The sequence below is a fragment of the Vipera ursinii genome (genome assembly GCF_947247035.1).
Source record: "Vipera ursinii genome assembly, chromosome: 1".
Classification (NCBI taxonomy): Eukaryota; Metazoa; Chordata; class Lepidosauria; order Squamata; family Viperidae; genus Vipera; species Vipera ursinii.
Genome location: NC_139512.1, coordinates 24451780 through 24470559, shown reverse-complemented (window position 1 = coordinate 24470559; position 18780 = coordinate 24451780). Strand labels below are relative to the sequence as shown.

General features: G+C 38.5%; 1 protein-coding gene across 1 annotated transcript in view; it reads left to right on the top strand.

Moving 5' to 3' along the window:
- Nucleotides 1-18780, top strand: part of GCH1 (GTP cyclohydrolase 1) — a 34924-nt gene that overhangs the window by 4145 nt on the left and 11999 nt on the right. Inside the window, exons 2-3 of the mRNA XM_083378443.1 lie at nucleotides 9667-9776; nucleotides 17585-17640. Of these exons, the coding sequence (XP_083234569.1) occupies nucleotides 9667-9776; nucleotides 17585-17640 (166 nt within the window). The remainder of the gene's footprint in view (nucleotides 1-9666; nucleotides 9777-17584; nucleotides 17641-18780) is intronic.

Below are 18780 nucleotides of genomic sequence, written 5' to 3'. Positions count from 1 at the left end.
GAAATACATTAATCAACCATATTGAAGAGTATTAGTCAGACTTTTTCTTGCATTGATATGAAACAAGTAAGGAAAGTAAGCAAATCTTAACAAGTAAGGAAAGTAAGCAAATCTTATCAATCCATGATTTAATTTTGGGTTCAAGGTAAAGCCATTTTTTGAGTGACAGTCCATATACAATAAATCCAGAATTCTTTATACATCATTAAATGTCACATTTTTCATATATATTTCAGCAAGACATTAACATCCTTCAACATTATTTATTTATTATTTATTATAATTTGCATGTATTACTCCAAAATAGGACAAACATTTCCAAAACATGTATCAATGTCTCCTTCACCATTTACATTTCCAACATACTAAGGTTGTCAGCCGGTCTTTAAACATCCTTTGAGGTGTTCAATATAATTTTTAAAACCCAATATTTTGTTGAGTTAAATGCATTTTAAGACCAGAGACACATATTTAACATTTTTTAAAACCTTAACACATCTGTGCCTGTTATTCCGGTTATCTTTTGGCTTCCTACTTTAGCATTCCAATCCCCCATGATGATAAGGACATCATTTTTTGGTGTTAGTTCTATAAGGTGCTGTAGGGCTTCATAGAACCGGTCAATTTCATCCTCTTCAGCACTGGTGGTTGGGGCATAGACCTGGAATACTGTGATATTGAATGGTTTGCCTTGGATTCGAACTGAGATCATTCTGTCATTTTGAGGATTGTATCCCAGTATTGCTTTTCCTACTCTTTTATTGACTATGAAGGCTACTCCATTTCTTCTGAGGGATTTCTGCCTGCAGTAGTATACCTGATGGTCACCCATTCCTGTCCATTTTAGTTCGCTGATTCCTAAGATGTTGATGTTTAGTCTTGTCATCTGTTGTTTGACCACGTCCAGCTTTCCTTGATTCATAGATCCTACATTCCAGGTTCCTATGGAGAAAAAATCTTTACAGCATCGGACTTTCCTTTCACCACCAGATCCGTCCACAGTTGAGCATCCTTTCGGCTTTGGCCCAGTCGCTTCATTCTTTATGGCGCTAACAGTACTAGCCCTCTGCTCTTCCCCAGTAGCATATTGGATGCCTTCCGACCTGAGGGGCTTATCTTCCAGCGTCATATATTTTTGCCTTTTGGTACTGTCCATGGGGTTTTCATGGCAAAGATACTGGAGTGGGTTGCCATTTCCTTCTCCAGTGGATCACGTTTTGTCAGAACTCTCTGCTATGACCTGTCCGTCTTGGGTGGTCCTGCACAGCATAACTCATAGCTTCACTGAATTACGCAAGACCCTTCGCCATGACAAGGCAGTATTCCATGAAGGGGCTCTATTAATACACCAAACATTTTTTTAAAAACACACAGACATAGACACACAAAAATGTTCCATTGAGGAAAAATCCTAGGAAGGAGGTAGGATATGGGGAAAGACTGAGTAAATGTTCTCTGGGAAGAGAAGATAAAGTATATAATGAACCTGGATGGAGATGAGGTGTAGGGAAGAGACAGCTGGACAGAGCTTGCTCGCTTAGCTCACAGAACACACTACACAAGTTAATATTTGGTTTCCCTAACATACTGAACAATAAGTTCACATTAGCTGAGTCTAGTTGTGTGAATCTAACAGCCATACAGCTTCTTCCTCATATACTATTTCAATCTCAGTCTGTATCAGTCTTATTAACTTATCTTGTAGTGATATTGCAATATTATAACTGGCTATCAAGAGAAATACGCTGAACGCTGAAAAGCACTATGCAACAGTTAAGCTTTATTAGCTCCAAATCTTTTCTGAATATGTAAAATGTTATCAACCTCACTACAAGCCTTTGTGCTATCCTTTCACACAACTCCATCAGTTGTGAGAACAATATTCTTCCCTGGGCCCTATATCTATTTCTGAAGAGTTGATTTTTAAATCCAAAGTGGGCCTACCCTTGTAGCAGCCCAAGAGTGCAAAGGGGTCATGTTTGTCCTTGAAACTCAAGAGGAGAGCAAGAGAGAGATACATTTGCAAGGCTTTTCCATCTTCAGATTGCAAATTCAGAGAAGTGGAGGCTGGGGTTACTGGCTTACCATGCTCTAGAAAATGCTGAAGCCATCACTAGAGTCAGCCAAGGATCCTTTTCTTTTAAGTTTTTTCTAAAGTTCATGCTAAGAGTTGGTTTATTATATTAAATTGGAATCTTATAAAACAGTTTTGTCCCATGAGCATCCAACTAATCTCTCAAAGCTCTGCCTAGCTCCATTGAGCTGTTGTCTCTTCAGAAAAATTACTAGTGGCCTATTAAGCTGAGCAACTCTGCCTGGCCTTCCACTTAGTTATGGATAGGTCACTGATCTTTGCCACCTGCATCTCCAACCTCCAGGACTTTCTAAAGCATCTACCGGCTATAGTCATTGTATGGGTGGCAGGCTGTTTTCAGTACAGTATGTTGGTTTATAAACTTTGCAAGGCTGCCATTGTCTCTTGTTTAATGGCAATTCTTGTGCCAAATGTTTTGTATAGTTTTAAAATAGCTTGATCTGAATCCATTTTAAAAGTGGCAAAATTAGGCTAAGGTTCCCCCCCCTCCTGCAGTTTCAGTCTGCATTTTCCTTGGTAACATAGTAAGTGTTAAATTATACCTTTTTTTCATTGCTGTTGGTGACGAAATTACTAGATATTTTCCAAACAATTGTTTCCACTTGGGCGAGAAGAGACAATGTGTGTTTGCAGACCTTGTTAGTGTTGGAAAATTACTGTGGGTAATTTCCGATTTAGTTTCCACCCAGCACACTCCCAGTCATACCCTGTATCCGGATCAGAGCAAACAAGCAGAGCCATTCCTTTCAGTTAGCAAAAATATTGGTTGGTTTGTAGTTCTTAAACAGCAATCAACATTTTAAAAAGCCCCAGTTAACTGGCAAAATGGGATGAAAGGCAGAGAGACAGAAAGACATGAACAATGGACAATAATTTACATTTTTTACCTCTACCAAAATGCACAAAACTTTCTAAATCAGAAAGACTGTGTAATTAGCAGGAACAACTCAAAGGGAGTGGCTTATTCCAGCCTTAACCATTTTATGTACATAACAATAATACAATAGAGATGGAAAGTAGGACACCAGGTGATCCTTCTTCCATTCTGCATCATTAAGGATGGCAGGGATGTATCTGACAATTAGAGATTGTGATTACAGAGCCCAATTTTGTGGTTCTTGTGTCTTAGAAATACTGTTTTCACAGGTGCTGCAACTTGGACCTGTTGTCACTTAAAACATTTTGTTTTATTTAGGTTGTTTCCATGTTTATTCTGCCATGTTTTCACCTTATTTTATCTGCCTTATGGGGCCTCTGATAAGTATTAATTAATTTTTGCTCTTAACGCTTCCCTCTCTTACCAAATGTGGTGAAGTTGTAATGAAGACTCTAGATAGAGCAACAAAGATTATTAGGGACTGGAGGCTAAAACATATTTATTTATTTATTTATTTGTTTCGATTTATATACCGCCCTTTTCCCAAAGGACTCAGGGTGGTTTACAGGGCAAATTAAAACCATATAAAGAATGGTTGCTGGAATTGGGTATGTCTAATCTAATGAAGAGAAGGGCGAGGGGTGACATGATAGCTGTGTTCCAATATCTCAGAGGCTGCCACAAAGAAGAGGGAGTCAGGCTATTCTCCAAAGCACCTGAAGACAGGACAAGAAGCAACGGATGGAAACTAAGCCATAATGGTTTTTGGGCATGCCCTACCTACTATATGAACAGAACTGCATTTTGTTAACTTGGAATCGGCTGTTGAATGAAAACCCAACCAATTTGATTCTCTTTGTGTCCCACAAGCCCTCTTTGGCGTACTAAGTACTTTTCTTACTTCTATACTTTAAGCAGAGACAGTCAAAAGGCTTTATTAAGTAGTAAAGCCTTCTTACAAAAGTGTACTACTCTAATAGTGACAAAGCAGGTACAAGTGAATGGCTATTCCAGCTTTAATCCTAGGCCCTGTGAATATAAGACAGAGAAATAAAAACTAGAGATATCAGGATATCAGGCAAACTTTTCCCTGTACTGCTCTAGTAAAGAAGCCATTTGGTAGATATGGATGATGTATCCAATGAAAGGAAAGAAAGAAATGAGCTGTTGTCAGCTGCCCAGCAGTTGGTGCCTAAAGTGATCATCTTAGTCTGTTAATTGATGGGGCTGACTCCAACAGTCAGGAGTTTTGTGGCACTTTAAAGACTGATATGGGACGTGGTGGCTCAGTGGGTTAGGATGCTGAGCTTGTCGATCAGAAGGTCGGCAGTTTGGCAGGTCGAATCCCGAGTGCCGCGTAGCAGAGTGAGCGCCTGTTACTCGTCCCAGCTTCTGCCAACTTAGCAGTTCGAAAGCACGTAAAAATGCAAGTAGAAAAATAGGGACCACTCCGGTGGGAAGGTAACAGTGTTCCGTGCGCCTTTGGCATCTAGTCATGCCGGCCACATGACCACGGAGACGTCCTCGGACAGGTGCTGGCTCTTCGGCTTTGAAACGGAGATGAGCACCGGCCCCTAGAGTTGGAAACGACTAGCACGCATGTGCGGGGGAACCTTTACCTTTACTAAAGACTGATAATTTTAGTTCCTGAGCATTGAAATAAATTTGGCAGCCTTTAATATACTACAGGTCTCTCTGCTCTTTAAAAAGTTCATGATTCTGTTTATTCCAGGAATGAAGTAAGTTCTCAGTTGCTCAGCGACCATTAAATATGTCTTCTATATTTTGTTGACCTGCCTTTTGAGTATCAAATCAACGGTGCTTCTGAGAGGTTGCCCAAGTGACATTAAAGCCATGCAAATAGTTTCTATAGCAACAGGCTCCCTTACCTCTGACGCAGTCTGTGTTTCCCTTCATTTAGGTTTTATCTTTTCTCTCTCTCTTTCTTGCTGTGCTTCTTGCTTTTATCCAGCATAACTTCCCTTGACTATGATTAATCATGTTCCACCATCAGCATCTTCTAAACCTTTCAACTCAAAAGGACAGACACCTGATATGATTACCGGGTATGGAGATTCCACATCCCTTTAGTTATGGGTTAAAAGAGATTGTGCCCATACAAGATTTAAACTTGGATTTAAAAAACTCAGCCTAGGTCTTGTGATTCTTCAAAAAAGTTTTTTTGTGGCTTAGGAGCAATCCGTTGGCCTAGATGTGACACCTGTTTTGTCATATATGCAAATTCTTCTACTTGTCTATCAGACTTAGAGATATACATAAGTTAATCTCCTGTGAGTCAATTTGTGCCTACAGAGAAATAAAATTATAAATTTGAATTGTAAAATAAATTATAAATGTAGCTAAATTGCAATTAAAGGCAAAAGACTGAATCTGTGATAATTTGGTCAATTATAAATTTATGTAAGATGAGCCCAATTTTCTTTAATGACAGTAGCAACTATATACAAAACGATCATCTTCCTAGACCAACATCTGTTCAGATCATATTGGTAGAAATGGCAAAAGAAAATTAAGTAATCATATAGAGACACAAACATTGCTGACGGAAAGTCAGCTTGATTCTGCAAAATAAATCCTGCCCTGCCAATTTCCTATTTTTTTATTTTTTTGAGAATGTCAGCTGGCACCTGGATGGAGAAGATCCCATTGATCATATAGACTTGGGTTTTCTGGAAGATGTTCATTAAGTTCTTCCTCTTGCTAGTTGTGGTATGAGAAACCTTTCGCTTTCAATGGATTGCACTCTGGTTAAATAGAAAGCAATGCATAAATGGGCAGTTTTATGGGAAATATGAAGTGAATTACCTGAAAGCTGTGTGCTTCAACCAGTGCTTTTTAATTTGTTCGTACATGTTCTTGGTTTAGGGATAAGCAGTAAGCTTGGAATTATTGTTCATAATATTAGGAAGGTGATGATGTAGTGTACAACAGCTGTGAAAGGGCCTTTTTGTGTTGAGGATTATTAGGAAAGGAATTGAAAATAAAAATGCCAACACTGTAATGGCCCTTTACAAGTTAGAGAAGATGCACTTGGAGTGCTACCTACAGTTATGTTCACCAGATTTGAAAAAGAATATGGAACAGCTGAAGAAAAGCATCTCAAAGAATAGAAAGATTGAAACACCTTGGAAAAAAGAGGTGGAATGTCTGTAATTCTTTAGCTTAGAAAATGACAATGGGGAGAAATTTTTCTTCCTCCCTTAAATCAAAGGACCTGGGGTTCTTTGATGCTGATGGGAAGGTACCCTAAAGGAGACCAAACAAACTCATCTTATTACTGTGGAATTTGTTACCAAAAGATGTGGAGATGGTTGCTAATTTGGAGGACTTTGAAATAAGGGTGATAAATTCTTGGAAGGCTGATTCATTCTAGAATTTTAATTCTTTGATTCAATGTTATCTTGAGGTTGGGGACAGAATAATGGGGGAAAGATATGTTTCAATCTCCTCCTTCAGCCTACCAGAGGCATCTGTGTGGCCATTGTGAAAAATAAATTATTGGGACTGCTCTAGACCTGGCCAGCAGTGCTATATTTTTATGTTTTTTCTCAGTTTATCCTCACAAAAACTACTATATGAGGTAGGCTGGAGAGAGAATGACTAGCCCAGGGGTAGGCAACCTTGGCTCTTTTATGACTCGTGGACTTCAACTCCCAGAATTCCTGAGTCAGCCACGCTGAGGGGAAAGGGAGAGGTTTCCAAGCTGAGCCATGCTGGCTCAGGAATTTTGGGAGTTGAAGTCCACGAGTCATAAAAGAGCCAAGGTTGCCTACCCCTGGACTAGCCCAAAGATACATAGAGAACTTTGCAGGTAAGTAGGGACTTGATGTAGATCTCCTTAGAACAAGCTCAACACGAATACCTTAACTACCTATGCCACACAGGGTCCTATATCATTTTTGGGGTGATTTGAAATGTTTTTACTGTTTTGTTTTTTACAATGTAGATGAATGTCTATATTTTTAAATTTTCGTATAGAGAATCATAGCAATGGGTAGTGGAACTGCTCTGCTGACTTCTACTCAGAAGTGTAAAGCTAATTTAATTCAGTGGGATTAATGCTCAGGGAAGTGTGGTATAGTTGTAGCAGCTGTGATCCTAAATATCAGCCTTCCTCCTACCAGATGCTGCATAATCATCCAGCCAACATAGATAAGAAAACTGCCTGGATGTAGTCAACCAGGAGTCAAACCTGACTTAAGGGGGTATTTACTATTTAGGGACAAAATGTTTTATTATCTAAAACCTATGAAACTTTCCCATAGTAGCCTCATTCCTGAAACAAAGCCTTTGGCATGCCTAATATGTCCCTTGCATTGACAACTTTGTCCTTTCTTCATAGCTGAAAGAGGCATTTATAAAAACCTAGAAATGTGATGTTACAGTGAGGATAAATAGATGAATACAGATTGCATTTTTCTGGGAAGCAAATCTAAAAATTAGTAGAGCTACTTGGTGGGCTGGGTGAGCTAATCCAAATAACTCCTCCTTACATGTGCTATTGGATTAATAGATGCATATCCTAGACTAGATTTTTTTTTTAAATTCCAAGAAAGCAGATTATTGCTGGGTTGCATGTAACCCATGACTTGAACAGGCATCTCTCCTGAGATAAGTGGTTGCCTCTGTTGCCTGGGCTGAACTTAGGAGGAGAACTTGTTAACACCCAGAGATTTTGGTGGAGGCAAATGAATTATGGGAAGGGAGGTGCTGAAAAGCCAACTGAGTCACAACTGCTCTTCTGAGCCTTTTTGTTGGAATGATATTTTATCTTTCCTCTCACCACCACCCCCTCCACATCCCCTATTTACAGGCCTGGCTTCCTTAAGACCTTGCCAATGATGGACAGTACGTAACAAAACAGTAGTGTGCCTCTAAACTCTGGTTGTCAGGGATACCTACGTCTGTCTGGCAGCACACAGGAAATTAAAACCACCCCTGATAGCATATCTCGCCTGGCCTAAAGGGCAGTTCATTGGTATATGTGCCTGTGTTCATAACTGGAAGGGATGCACTCAGCAGAAGCTAGAAAAGGGGAAGTGGCTGGCATGGATGTTGATTGATTTTTTTTTTTTAGCTTTTTGGTCACCTGAAGATGAGAAGGAGGGTTTTCATGGCATCAAATCCTTTGTCTTTATTCAGATCAATTCTTAAAAATATCTAAAAGTGTGAAAAAAAATAACATGAGATTAATTTATACTTTTATTTATAGTCTTCGTTTCTTCGTTTCTTCGAAGACTTCTGCCTTCCCATAATTCATTTGCCTCCACCAAAATCTCTGTATTAACAAGTTCTCCTCCTAAGGTCAGCCCGGGCAACAGAATGTATGAGGCAACCACTAATCTCAGGAGAGATGCTGTTCAACCCACCAATAATCTGTTTTCTTGGGATAATTTTTTTTGATTACCATATTAACCAGTTTTCCAGGTTGCTGTTGTATCAGTTTCCACAATAAACATGTGAGATAGGCTATGATTGTTCAAATTTTTAATAGAGGAGAATGGGTACAGAGATATCTTTACATTACAGTCAACAGGTTGCAAAGTTGAGTTCCAAACTTGACGATCTATGTCTTAAGTCTGGGTCCACATACTAAGCCATTAAGTTATTAGTTTGGATCAAATGAATTTCATATGATCTCAGTCATTATAACAACCTTAAATTGTGGTTAACTGTAGTTTTCTTTGCAGGTAGTTTGACTAACTCCAGGGCCAGTTTGGCTACTATAAATTAAATCTAGACATTTTAGAATTTGAGAACAAAAGCAGCAAGTTCAAAGAAAAATATTGTTGGAAAAATATTTCTGCTACAGAATTACTGATGCATAAGATATGTATCATCATAAAGTCTTGCTCTTAAAAACAAATATAAATATAAAATGGCAAATTTATTTTATTAGATGCATACAGTGTTTTTTAAATGTTTGTGCCTTTTCAATTTTCAATGTTTCTGTATACATATGACCTGAAATGTGACCTGTTCTCCACACAAGTCTTGAAACTGGATAAAGAGACCGAAGTAAACCAATAAGTCAGTAAACATAACACTTGTTCATTTATTTATTGAAAATGATCCACAGCTACATATTTGTGGTCATATTTATACAGAAATATTGGATATTCAAAAAGGTTTAGAAATTTAAGCAAGACTGTAAATCTGTGTATGTTTGTGTATATCCTACCACAATTTGGAGGTGGTAGAATTTTAAAGAAGCTGGTCCAAGGAAATGGAAATGTCTGAAACGTAGTTAAATTTGCAGATAAGACAAAATAGATGTTCTCTGTGTAAAAGAACAAACCATCTTGCATCACCAATATTAGATTTAAAAACAAACAAACAATATCAATAAGAAAATAATGGAAGTACCTTTAAATTACCCAGGATATTGTGTCGCTGATGCTCAAGTGTCACTGTGAACGAGGGCTTTAAGCATTCGTTAAATACCACTTCAAAACTGCTCTGAGAATGTTGGTTCTCAGTAATGTAACCAACATTGTAATTTGGATGATGAATTTGCACTCTATGTTTTTAATTTTGTTGATTTCTCATGTTTAATGTACACCGCTTTGAATCCAGTTTTTGGATAATGGTGTAGCTTATACATTCAAATAAAACGACATAGAAGGAAAGCAGCAAGTAATAGTTACATTGTATGTGCCTGTCTTGATTTCAGATGTACTCAATGATGCCATATTTGATGAAGACCATGATGAGATGGTGATTGTGAAGGATATAGATATGTTTTCAATGTGTGAACATCACCTGGTTCCATTTATTGGAAAGGTAAACTTTTAATTTCTTTTTCTCAGCTATAAAGTAGTATCAATAAGCCAATCTTTGTTAAATGCTTGATTTGCAAAACTTTGTGGGACAACTTTTGCAAATCATCAAAAATGTTTTTAAAGAAAATACATGTTGCATACAGAGCAACCAAGCCAGATGTTAGGCCATTAAACAAGGTACAAAATGCAAGGTGGGTAAAAAAAGCCCAGCTGTTAACATCAGAAGGTGGTGTTTCAAACTGCAGCTTTTGGGGAGTCATGAATAGGCAACCCGGCCCATAATTTATTTGTTGCTATTCAATTTTTAAATATGTTTCAGATATATTTATTGTCAAAGCAAGAACATCCAATGTTCAGATTTTGGCTTCGACCATGTATGTGCCGAAGCTATGCTACTCGAATAAAGATTCTATAAGGTAAAAGAATGCCTTGAAGTTCTTTGAAGAGTTTCATTTGTCGGAACCATGACATTTATGAAATAAATGAATATGAAATAAATATGAAATAATTATCTTTATTTTGTAAAGGAATAGGTTCACAGCGTTTAGTGCATCCTCTCTCCAAATACCCTAATGATCAGTTGTAAAAGCTCTGTACCTTGACTGAAATGACGTCAAAGGATTATTTACTACTCCATTTAGGCAGTAAAACATTTTAAGCATACTGTATATGCTACACAGTTTAATAAATAGAGAATCCCACTTAAAACCAAGAATGGATATGTAATGCTTCTTTCCCTTGTCCATTTGTTATGTCTGGGTTTTTGTAGAATAAATGCAGATCGAGTGTTTTGTGTTTTGGTCATTTTGATCGTATCCTGTGAGTCAAAGAAGGGGGAGTCACAGCTGTTGAGAACAAAGGCTGAATGAATTAGTTAAAAAAATAGATGTCAATTTGTTTGCTCCTCTGGAACAGTCATTTTATAGGTCATTACTCAGTGCTAATAGCTACGCTCCTCTTTGCTTTATCTCAGTATCTGCTCTTCTCATTCAACTTCGCATTTAACTGCCTGCCTGCCTGCCTGCCTATTCAGTGCAAGTGGGAAGATTTAGCAATGCTGGATTTCTTTTGTTCTTTCAACAAACAAAAAAATAAAGTAGAATTGGAGCTGGAAGAATCACATGATCTGGCACTAAAATAATGACAATCCAATGGTATTTATTTTCTTAATAAAGAAAAGTACGTGGACCATAAACAATAATTCCAAACTGATACTTTTATTGAGCTGATTGAAGTGGGAATGACAGCTGCATATGGCAGGAATAACTTAAAATGGATGGATGGATTTTTTTATTTTTCAGATTTTGGCTTGCATATTCGTAGCAAAGCCAGCCCATAATCATTTACAATTTTAATTTGCCTATAATACTTTTAGTTAAAATAAGCAAACGTATGAATCATGTAGCAAAATAAATGTTACAATAAAATTTTCCATCATAATATTAAAACAGCTATTAGTACATGATGTAACATGTGCTTAAGCAAGTAAACACCAGCTTATGAAAGTAAATTTTCAGGCTGTATTTCAAAGACATCAGAGAGAGTGAAAAATTAACCTGCGGGGAGAGAATTCCATGGCACTGGATCAGATACAACTTGGATTATTCCAGCTCACCCTTGATGGAGGAGAATAACTCTCAGTCAGTAACACTGGAAATGTTAAAAGACCTATTTTGAAACTGAGCCGGGGTGATTTTATTTTCTTCCAGGGAGGGAGACTCCATAGAAGCCAGGCCACCAGGCAAGGCATGCTGCTGCTGCTGAAATGTGTTCAGTGATGCCATTGTGCAAAGGCTGACCGTACATATTTGTGTCCCTTATTTATTTATTTATTTGATTACATAAGTGGAGTCCTTGGTGCTCTCTGAATTTGATTGTTTTTTTGCCGACATTTCATTACCAAATTCGGTAACATGGTCAGTGCTAGTAGCGAGTGTGATTTGTTCTTATTTTGAATACTAGTGGCTGCTCTAGTATACTGTATAAAATGAGAGCAAACCCCCACTTCCTACTAGCACTTATTGCCTAGTATGGTAATAAACCATCTTCAAGAAAACAAGCAATCTCAGAGGGGACCAAGGCCGCTACAGTTCAAATCTGAGCTACAGATATTCTCTTCTCTTGATTAGATAAGTTGCAGCATTTCCATGGAATCATTATGCATCTCTTGTTGTTTGCTTCTTCCCACTCATCTTGATACTTACAATGGCACTGCCTTCTGGCCCCACTGTGACTTCCAAGTATCCTTCAGAAGCATATTTCACACAAAAGTGCATTACAATAATGTAATCTATTCAGGAGGTAACCAACGCTTGGATTATAGAGGCCTATCAAAGCAGGGGTAAAGCTGGTAAATGCCCCTCACCACCACATTTACTTGAGAACTCAGAGGGAATGTAGGGCTGACGACAACACACACACACACACACACTTGTGTGCCTGGTCTTTTAGGGGGAGTGCAACTCTGATCCAGGGCAGGCAAAAATCCTTGTGATCAGCTACCATCAACACTGGCCAGCAATCCTTGAAAAGTAAGTTCAATGACATGGGGGTGGCTTAGTTAAGAGGTGTGTTTGTATAAGAAAACAAGAAGAGATACTGCCATAAATGAATGGGTGCTGAATGCACATGAATTAAATATAAAAATAGTGACAAGTACAAAAATATATTGAATGAATTTGATCACAAAACAGATATATGAAAAAAAACCCGCGTGAATGTCAACAGCTTAAGTCATTAGGCTTATCCTGAGTGAGCAGTCATTGCCCGGAGCTGTCCAGCCCCTCTGCTGATCTGCACCATCAGCCTCCTGCTGTGCTGTCCTTTGTGTATGCTGGGAGGCATACACTGCAGTGAATTTGCTGAAAGGAAAGGAAAGACTATAGTTGGATAGAACTGAGGAAAACCTAAATAAGAGCAAGGTGAGAAATTTAAAGAACAAAGGGGAATACTGGTAGTCCTTGCTTAACAATAGTAACTCCACACTAAGTGACAAGGTTGTAAAGCGCAATGTCATGTGACCACACTGACTTACAACTGCAGTTATGCTTTGGGTAAATTCGGCTGTTTGGTGAATTTCATGCAGTCACAGTGTCCTGAGTTGACATGATCACAATTTGTATCTTCTGTTCTCTTCCCTGTTGACTTTGCTTGTCATAAGCCTGCAGTGAAGGTCACAAATGACGATCACATGACAGTGGGACACTGCGACCATCGTAATGGCGAGTCGGTTGCCAAGCCCCTGAATCATATGAACGCAGGGATGTTGCAATGGGCACGACTACAAGTCTCCTTGTTCAGCACTGGCATAACTTCAAACAGTTGCTGAATGAGTGGTCATTGAATGAGGATTACCTGTATATGAATGTGGGTATGGAGTGTGATGGAAACAAGGATGTTTTGTGAGTCTAGCTGTGTGAGGCTAGAGGTATCTTGAATGATGCTGATATAAATTAGATTTCCATTCCTCTTTTCTTCTTGCTTTAGCTTCTGTTTTCTTACCACTTCTTAATTTTTTTCTGTAATTTGCGTAATGTTTACCACTAAAAGTATTAGATTAGCATGTATTTATATGTGAATACAGGAAATTTTGTGGAATGCAAGCTTTAGAATTCCAACTAATCTTCGTCAGAGAAGCTGGCTAGAAGGGAAGGAAAAATGTAACTGGTGTCAAACTCCAGTCTGAGTACATTATTATTTATTTATTTTATTTATTTTATTTTAATTCCATTTATATCCCGCCCTTCTCCGAAGACTCAGGGCGGCTTACAAACTTAGCAGTAGCCTTCATTCTATGTATATGCCTGCTTATTAGGGCTTTCACACACCCCCTAAGCGGCATTATTACAAAGTCAGCTTAATTGCCCCCAACAATCTGGGTCCTCATTTTACCTACCTCGGAAGGATGGAAGGCTGAGTCGACCTTGAGCCTGGTGGGACTCGAACCTGCACTAATGGCAGGCAGCTGTTGTTCCTTAAGGAGGCATTAGCCCACTGCTCCACCAAGGCTCTTTTTATTAGAAGGGAGTCCTTTCAAACATGCAAACTGAATCTTATCTGGTGCAGAATAATGTTATGTTATGTGCTATGTTATGTTATATATCAGTTATATATGATGTCATGTTATGGTTATGTCATGTTTTATGTTTTGTTATACATGCTAGGGGATGTCCTAAAATTTCCTGAAAAGAAGATATACAAATAAATGTATTGCTTCTATGCATTTTGGATATACTCATATGTTCATTTTAATTTAATTCAGGTTTAAAAAGGTTTACAGGTTCAGGTTTATAAAGGCCTGAAGCTTCAGGAAGTTGACAAATGAGAAACAAGGGTGGATTGAAATCAAAGTCCAAGTTGCTTGTTGGACTCTATAGGCATTTAGTGAATGAGTAGGACATGTTGAGGTCAAGGCTTTCTGACATCTAACATCCACAGCAAACTCTCCAAGCACAATGTCCACCTTTCTTTAGCAAGAGCCCTGTCAGTATGCTTCTTGTTTTGATCACCCTGCACTAGTCTGGATTTCTCTCGTAATGGTTTCTGACATTTCATTTCAAAGCCTTTGTATAGTACCCCTGGTGGCATGCCTTTCGGGCAGAGATCTCTGTATTAAATTTGATCATCACAGACATAAACTTTGACTTCTTCTGGGTCACAAGAGACCTGTTTGAAAATGCCCTTGGCCTGTTGCAGCACAGTAAGAGCAGTTTTTCTACTTACCTTTACTTTCTCCATTTGCCCTCTCCATTCCTTTCAAAGGGTAATCCTTTCAAATCCATGTAGCCTAGCTAGGCAAAATTCTGAATGCTGACACTGTGTGATAGAATTGACTCAGAGTCCCTTCTCCACTTGTTACTAAAAATACCGATTAAAAGGTATTCAGTTTTAAATCAGGAGAAGCTAGTTGTTAAATGGTCAAGGGCCATCTTGGGTGGAACAGTGATGGGTCAGGCTTTTTGGAGGAGAGTTTTGGAGACTGGTTTTAAAAATTATGCTGTGCTTATTTTATAGTTTCCTCTATAGCAATAGGATAAGATAGGATAGGATAGGATAGGATAGGATAGGATAGAATAGTTAAGAGTTAGAAAACTTTGAAGGCTGGATGCAAAGGGACTTTTGAAGGCCACATAGTCCAAGACCTCAAGTCATTCATCACTGACTTGAAATGATGTTGTCCTTTCTCTGTTGCATTTCATTTTCTGTAAGATCTATAGTGTATACTGTTATCTCCTAGTTTTTCTCTGTAGAGAAAATTAAATTCCGTGAATGGCTTTTTCCGTCTCTTAAATAAAAAGAAAGAAAGACTAGTCATTGTATATTGTGTCATTAACACTCAGTAATAGGCAGATATTCCATAGGGGTGGCTTGTGCTGAAAGGGAAAAAATGCCAATACACCTATCTTCAGGTTCTGAATTTAAAGATCTTCAAAGCCAGTAGTGTTTGTGGATGCTAATATATACTAAGGTAAAGATAAAGGTTTCTTCTGTCCAGTCATGTCTGACTCTAGGGAGCGGTGCTTATCTCTGTGTCTTATCCAAGAGAGCCAGCATTGTCCGAAGACACTTCCATGGTCATGAAGTGCTTTTATCTTCCCACCAAAGTGGTACTTATTTATCTACTCGCATTTGCCTGCTTTCAAAATGCTAGGTGGGCAAGAGCTGGGGCAAGTAATGAGAACCCACCTTGTTACACAGCACTTGGATCTTGAATCTGAGCTGTAGGCTTTTCAGCCAACAAGCCCAGCTTCTTAACTGCTGAGCCATCATACCCCTATATATATTATTACTTCTTAATTATCTTACTGTGTTCCCCTTATGGGATGGTAATGTTTTATTTCCTTTACTTTCCAGTGGGATAAGTCAGTTCTGTGGTGTTACTCTTATTTTGCTGAGTGAGATATTGGTCTTAAAGTCCTAGTCCTATAGTGCTCGACTTAGAATTTATTGTTCATGTCTTTTCACATACTCTGTTTTTTCCAGAAAATCCTGGTATTGTTCCAAAGAACGTCCTATAACACAGACTGCCAATCTTCTATGCCGACTCAAGTAATTTTGATTTCTAGGCATCTTATTTCTCTTTTTTAGGATCACAAAGGCAGTCTCACTGGCAGTCAGCTTAAAAGAAATATACATAATTTATAGACTAGATTTCTTTAAACTGAATGACCCCAAAACTGAACTATGAAACACATTTTCTTCACTTTCCCTCCCTCATCAGATGAAATTTAACATCCCTAATTCTCTACATTCTAAATACATATGTTGATGTTTAATTTTTAATACCAGCTAATTAGAGAAACCTTTGTCCTTTTTGGAGCTCTTTAATTGGGGCTTCAATTACCAAATTCCTTAGCAATTCTGGGAGTCCAGACCTAGACACAAAGAACCATGGATTAGACAAGTGTATCATGGTTTGAGATTGACCCTTTCAACATCATCTTTCCCAGACCCATCCTGCAAAAAAGCCATAGAAATTCAATAAGCGTAATCAGGAATCTAGTTTTATTCTTGTGCTAAATAACTCAAAGTTGTTATATTCTTTACTGGGTAGAATGGAAAACATATACCAAACCCAAATGTCTTCAGCTTTCTTAGCCTTAGGATTTGGGCTATAATTCCTATTATCCATGAAAAGCATAGAGAATGGGGGTTAGCCTCTCAAACTTGCAGGGCATTAGATATGAGAAAATTGGAACAATATGACCTTTTGTGCTTAACTTAAAACCAGCCAAAATTGCCCTGGAGAATTAATTGTGGCTGTAGAAATCAACAAATCCTTGTGCTCATATATGACCAGTGCTTTGAGCAACTGAGTTATCTCTGAAATTCTTTGACATGTAGCCAGATGGAGGGAATCATTAGCCTTGCCCCTAAGCCAGGGGTGTCAAACTGCCGGCCAGTGGGCCGGATGCATCATAGCGAAACTGCGCCCACCCCATTGGCAGCAATGGAAAAAAAGTCGTGATACGTCGTGACACGTCATGTGACGTTGCGAGTTTGACACCCCTGCCCTAAGCCATTGGTGAGCATCATTTGTTATCCAGGGCTGCAGGATTAAACGGTCACATCATATAGCAGATAGGGCAAAAATATTAGGGCCACAGCCAAAAATGGATATGGCCCCCCATTTTCCTCTTTTGGCACACTCTTCTTTCTCTCTTATTTTAGACATCTTTTTTTCCTTGGGTGGCTGAGCAATGGAACAGATTGTTCTTGTTAGAAGTCTAAACAAAGACCAAAGTTTGCAGGTGGTTGTCAGGTCAGAAGCTACCCACTTCTGCCTTCAGCCATCTCTTTGCTTCATTTATTGTTTCTGAGATTGTTTGCCTTCTGCATTTCCCATTTTTGCATCCTGTTTTTATCAGATTTGCTAATATGTCCATAAATATAGTGAACTACTAAAGAATTTTTTCCTGATCTGCCAGCTCAGATTTGCAACAAATGGATTTCATGTTAGAAAATCTTTCCGTACTTTCACTGCTATCTATAGGACTTATGTAGCCATTCTTGTTTTTTTTTCCAGTAAGCTTAATAAATAGTAAACTGTGAAAGATTTCTGATTGCATCTTCTATTCTTTACAGGAAAGAAAGGAAAAAAAGTGGGAAGTGAGTTCACAAGCATGTTGGTTTTCTCTTTATCCTTGACATTTTAAGACTTATGCAACTGCATGACTGTTTGCTTCACTCACCAGTTTTTAAAAAGACAATTTCTGGGTCATGTCTGACATGGCATGGGCGCACATGCATGAATCTCCCAGGTCAATGAGTCCTGAGCTTTGTTTAATGACTTGTTCTCCTTCTGCCTAGGTGCATATAGGTTACCTTCCCAACAAACAAGTCCTTGGGCTCAGCAAGCTTGCAAGGTAAGAAAAACAAGTGGTGTGAGTTATTTAACTGCAGATAACCAAAGTAAAACTAGTATGGCATGGTTAAAAGCACTGGGCTAGAGAGCAGGAGGTGGTGAGTTTTAATCCTGCCTTAGGCACAAAGCCAGCTGTGTAACTTTGGGACAGTCACTTGTTTTAGCCCTAAGATAAAGATAATGGCGACAGCAACTCACTTCCAACGATGTTGCCAAAAAAAGTGCATGGTTTTGTTCATATAGTCACCGGGAGACTAGACTGACTTGAAGGAGATAAAGATATAGAGACAGAGGTAGAAATAAAATAAGGGAAATGACTCCCAGATTCATCTATATGCAAAATGTTGAGCAAGTTAATGAAGTTGTTCTTTGGGTTCCAGTAAGCTCACCAGAACAGAGGGGGAAGGGCCACAGTGTAAAGGAGAGTGAGGAGGGTTGGTGTTTCATTCTTAAACTCACTTTCAAAATGGGTATTGGTTCCATTTAATTTTGCAATATGGCCCTTAATATGCTACACAATACTAATGTGTCTTCAAGCCAATGGTGATCTATCTATATACAGTCTCTGTTTAGATAGCCCACGCCAGTAGATGAAAATGATCAAAGTAATAATCATTAAAGAGTCAGTTTGATGCAGTGGTTAAAGGCTGCAGGCTAGAACGTGGAGGCTGTGAGTTCTGCTTCTGCCTTACACATAAAAATCAACTGTATGATTTTGGGCCAATTACCATGATTTCATATCAGAGGTATGAGATATTTGAGGTTCATTAGAGGTACCAGAGCCTTACTAGTCTGTATAAAAATCCTTGAGATAGTAACTTGTTTAAAGCCTTGGAAATGGTAGAGGTAGAACTTTAACCCATCTATCCCAGATCTGATTTTTAACTTGGTCTGGGTAAACAGCTCCAGCTTACCTAGTTTGGTAATGAAACGCCTGCAAGGAAACCTCCAAGCTCAGAGAGCACTAAGGACCACACAGTCCAGCTGTTTTGGTCCAGATATCTAAAATGGAGCTAAACTAACCCTGCCTTCTTTTACCTTCTTGCTAAATATGTCATGATTAACATAGGCAGGAAGAGTTCCAATTAAAAAAAATCTACATGGTTGCTTACCGGTTTATAAAAATAAGAAACTATGCCAA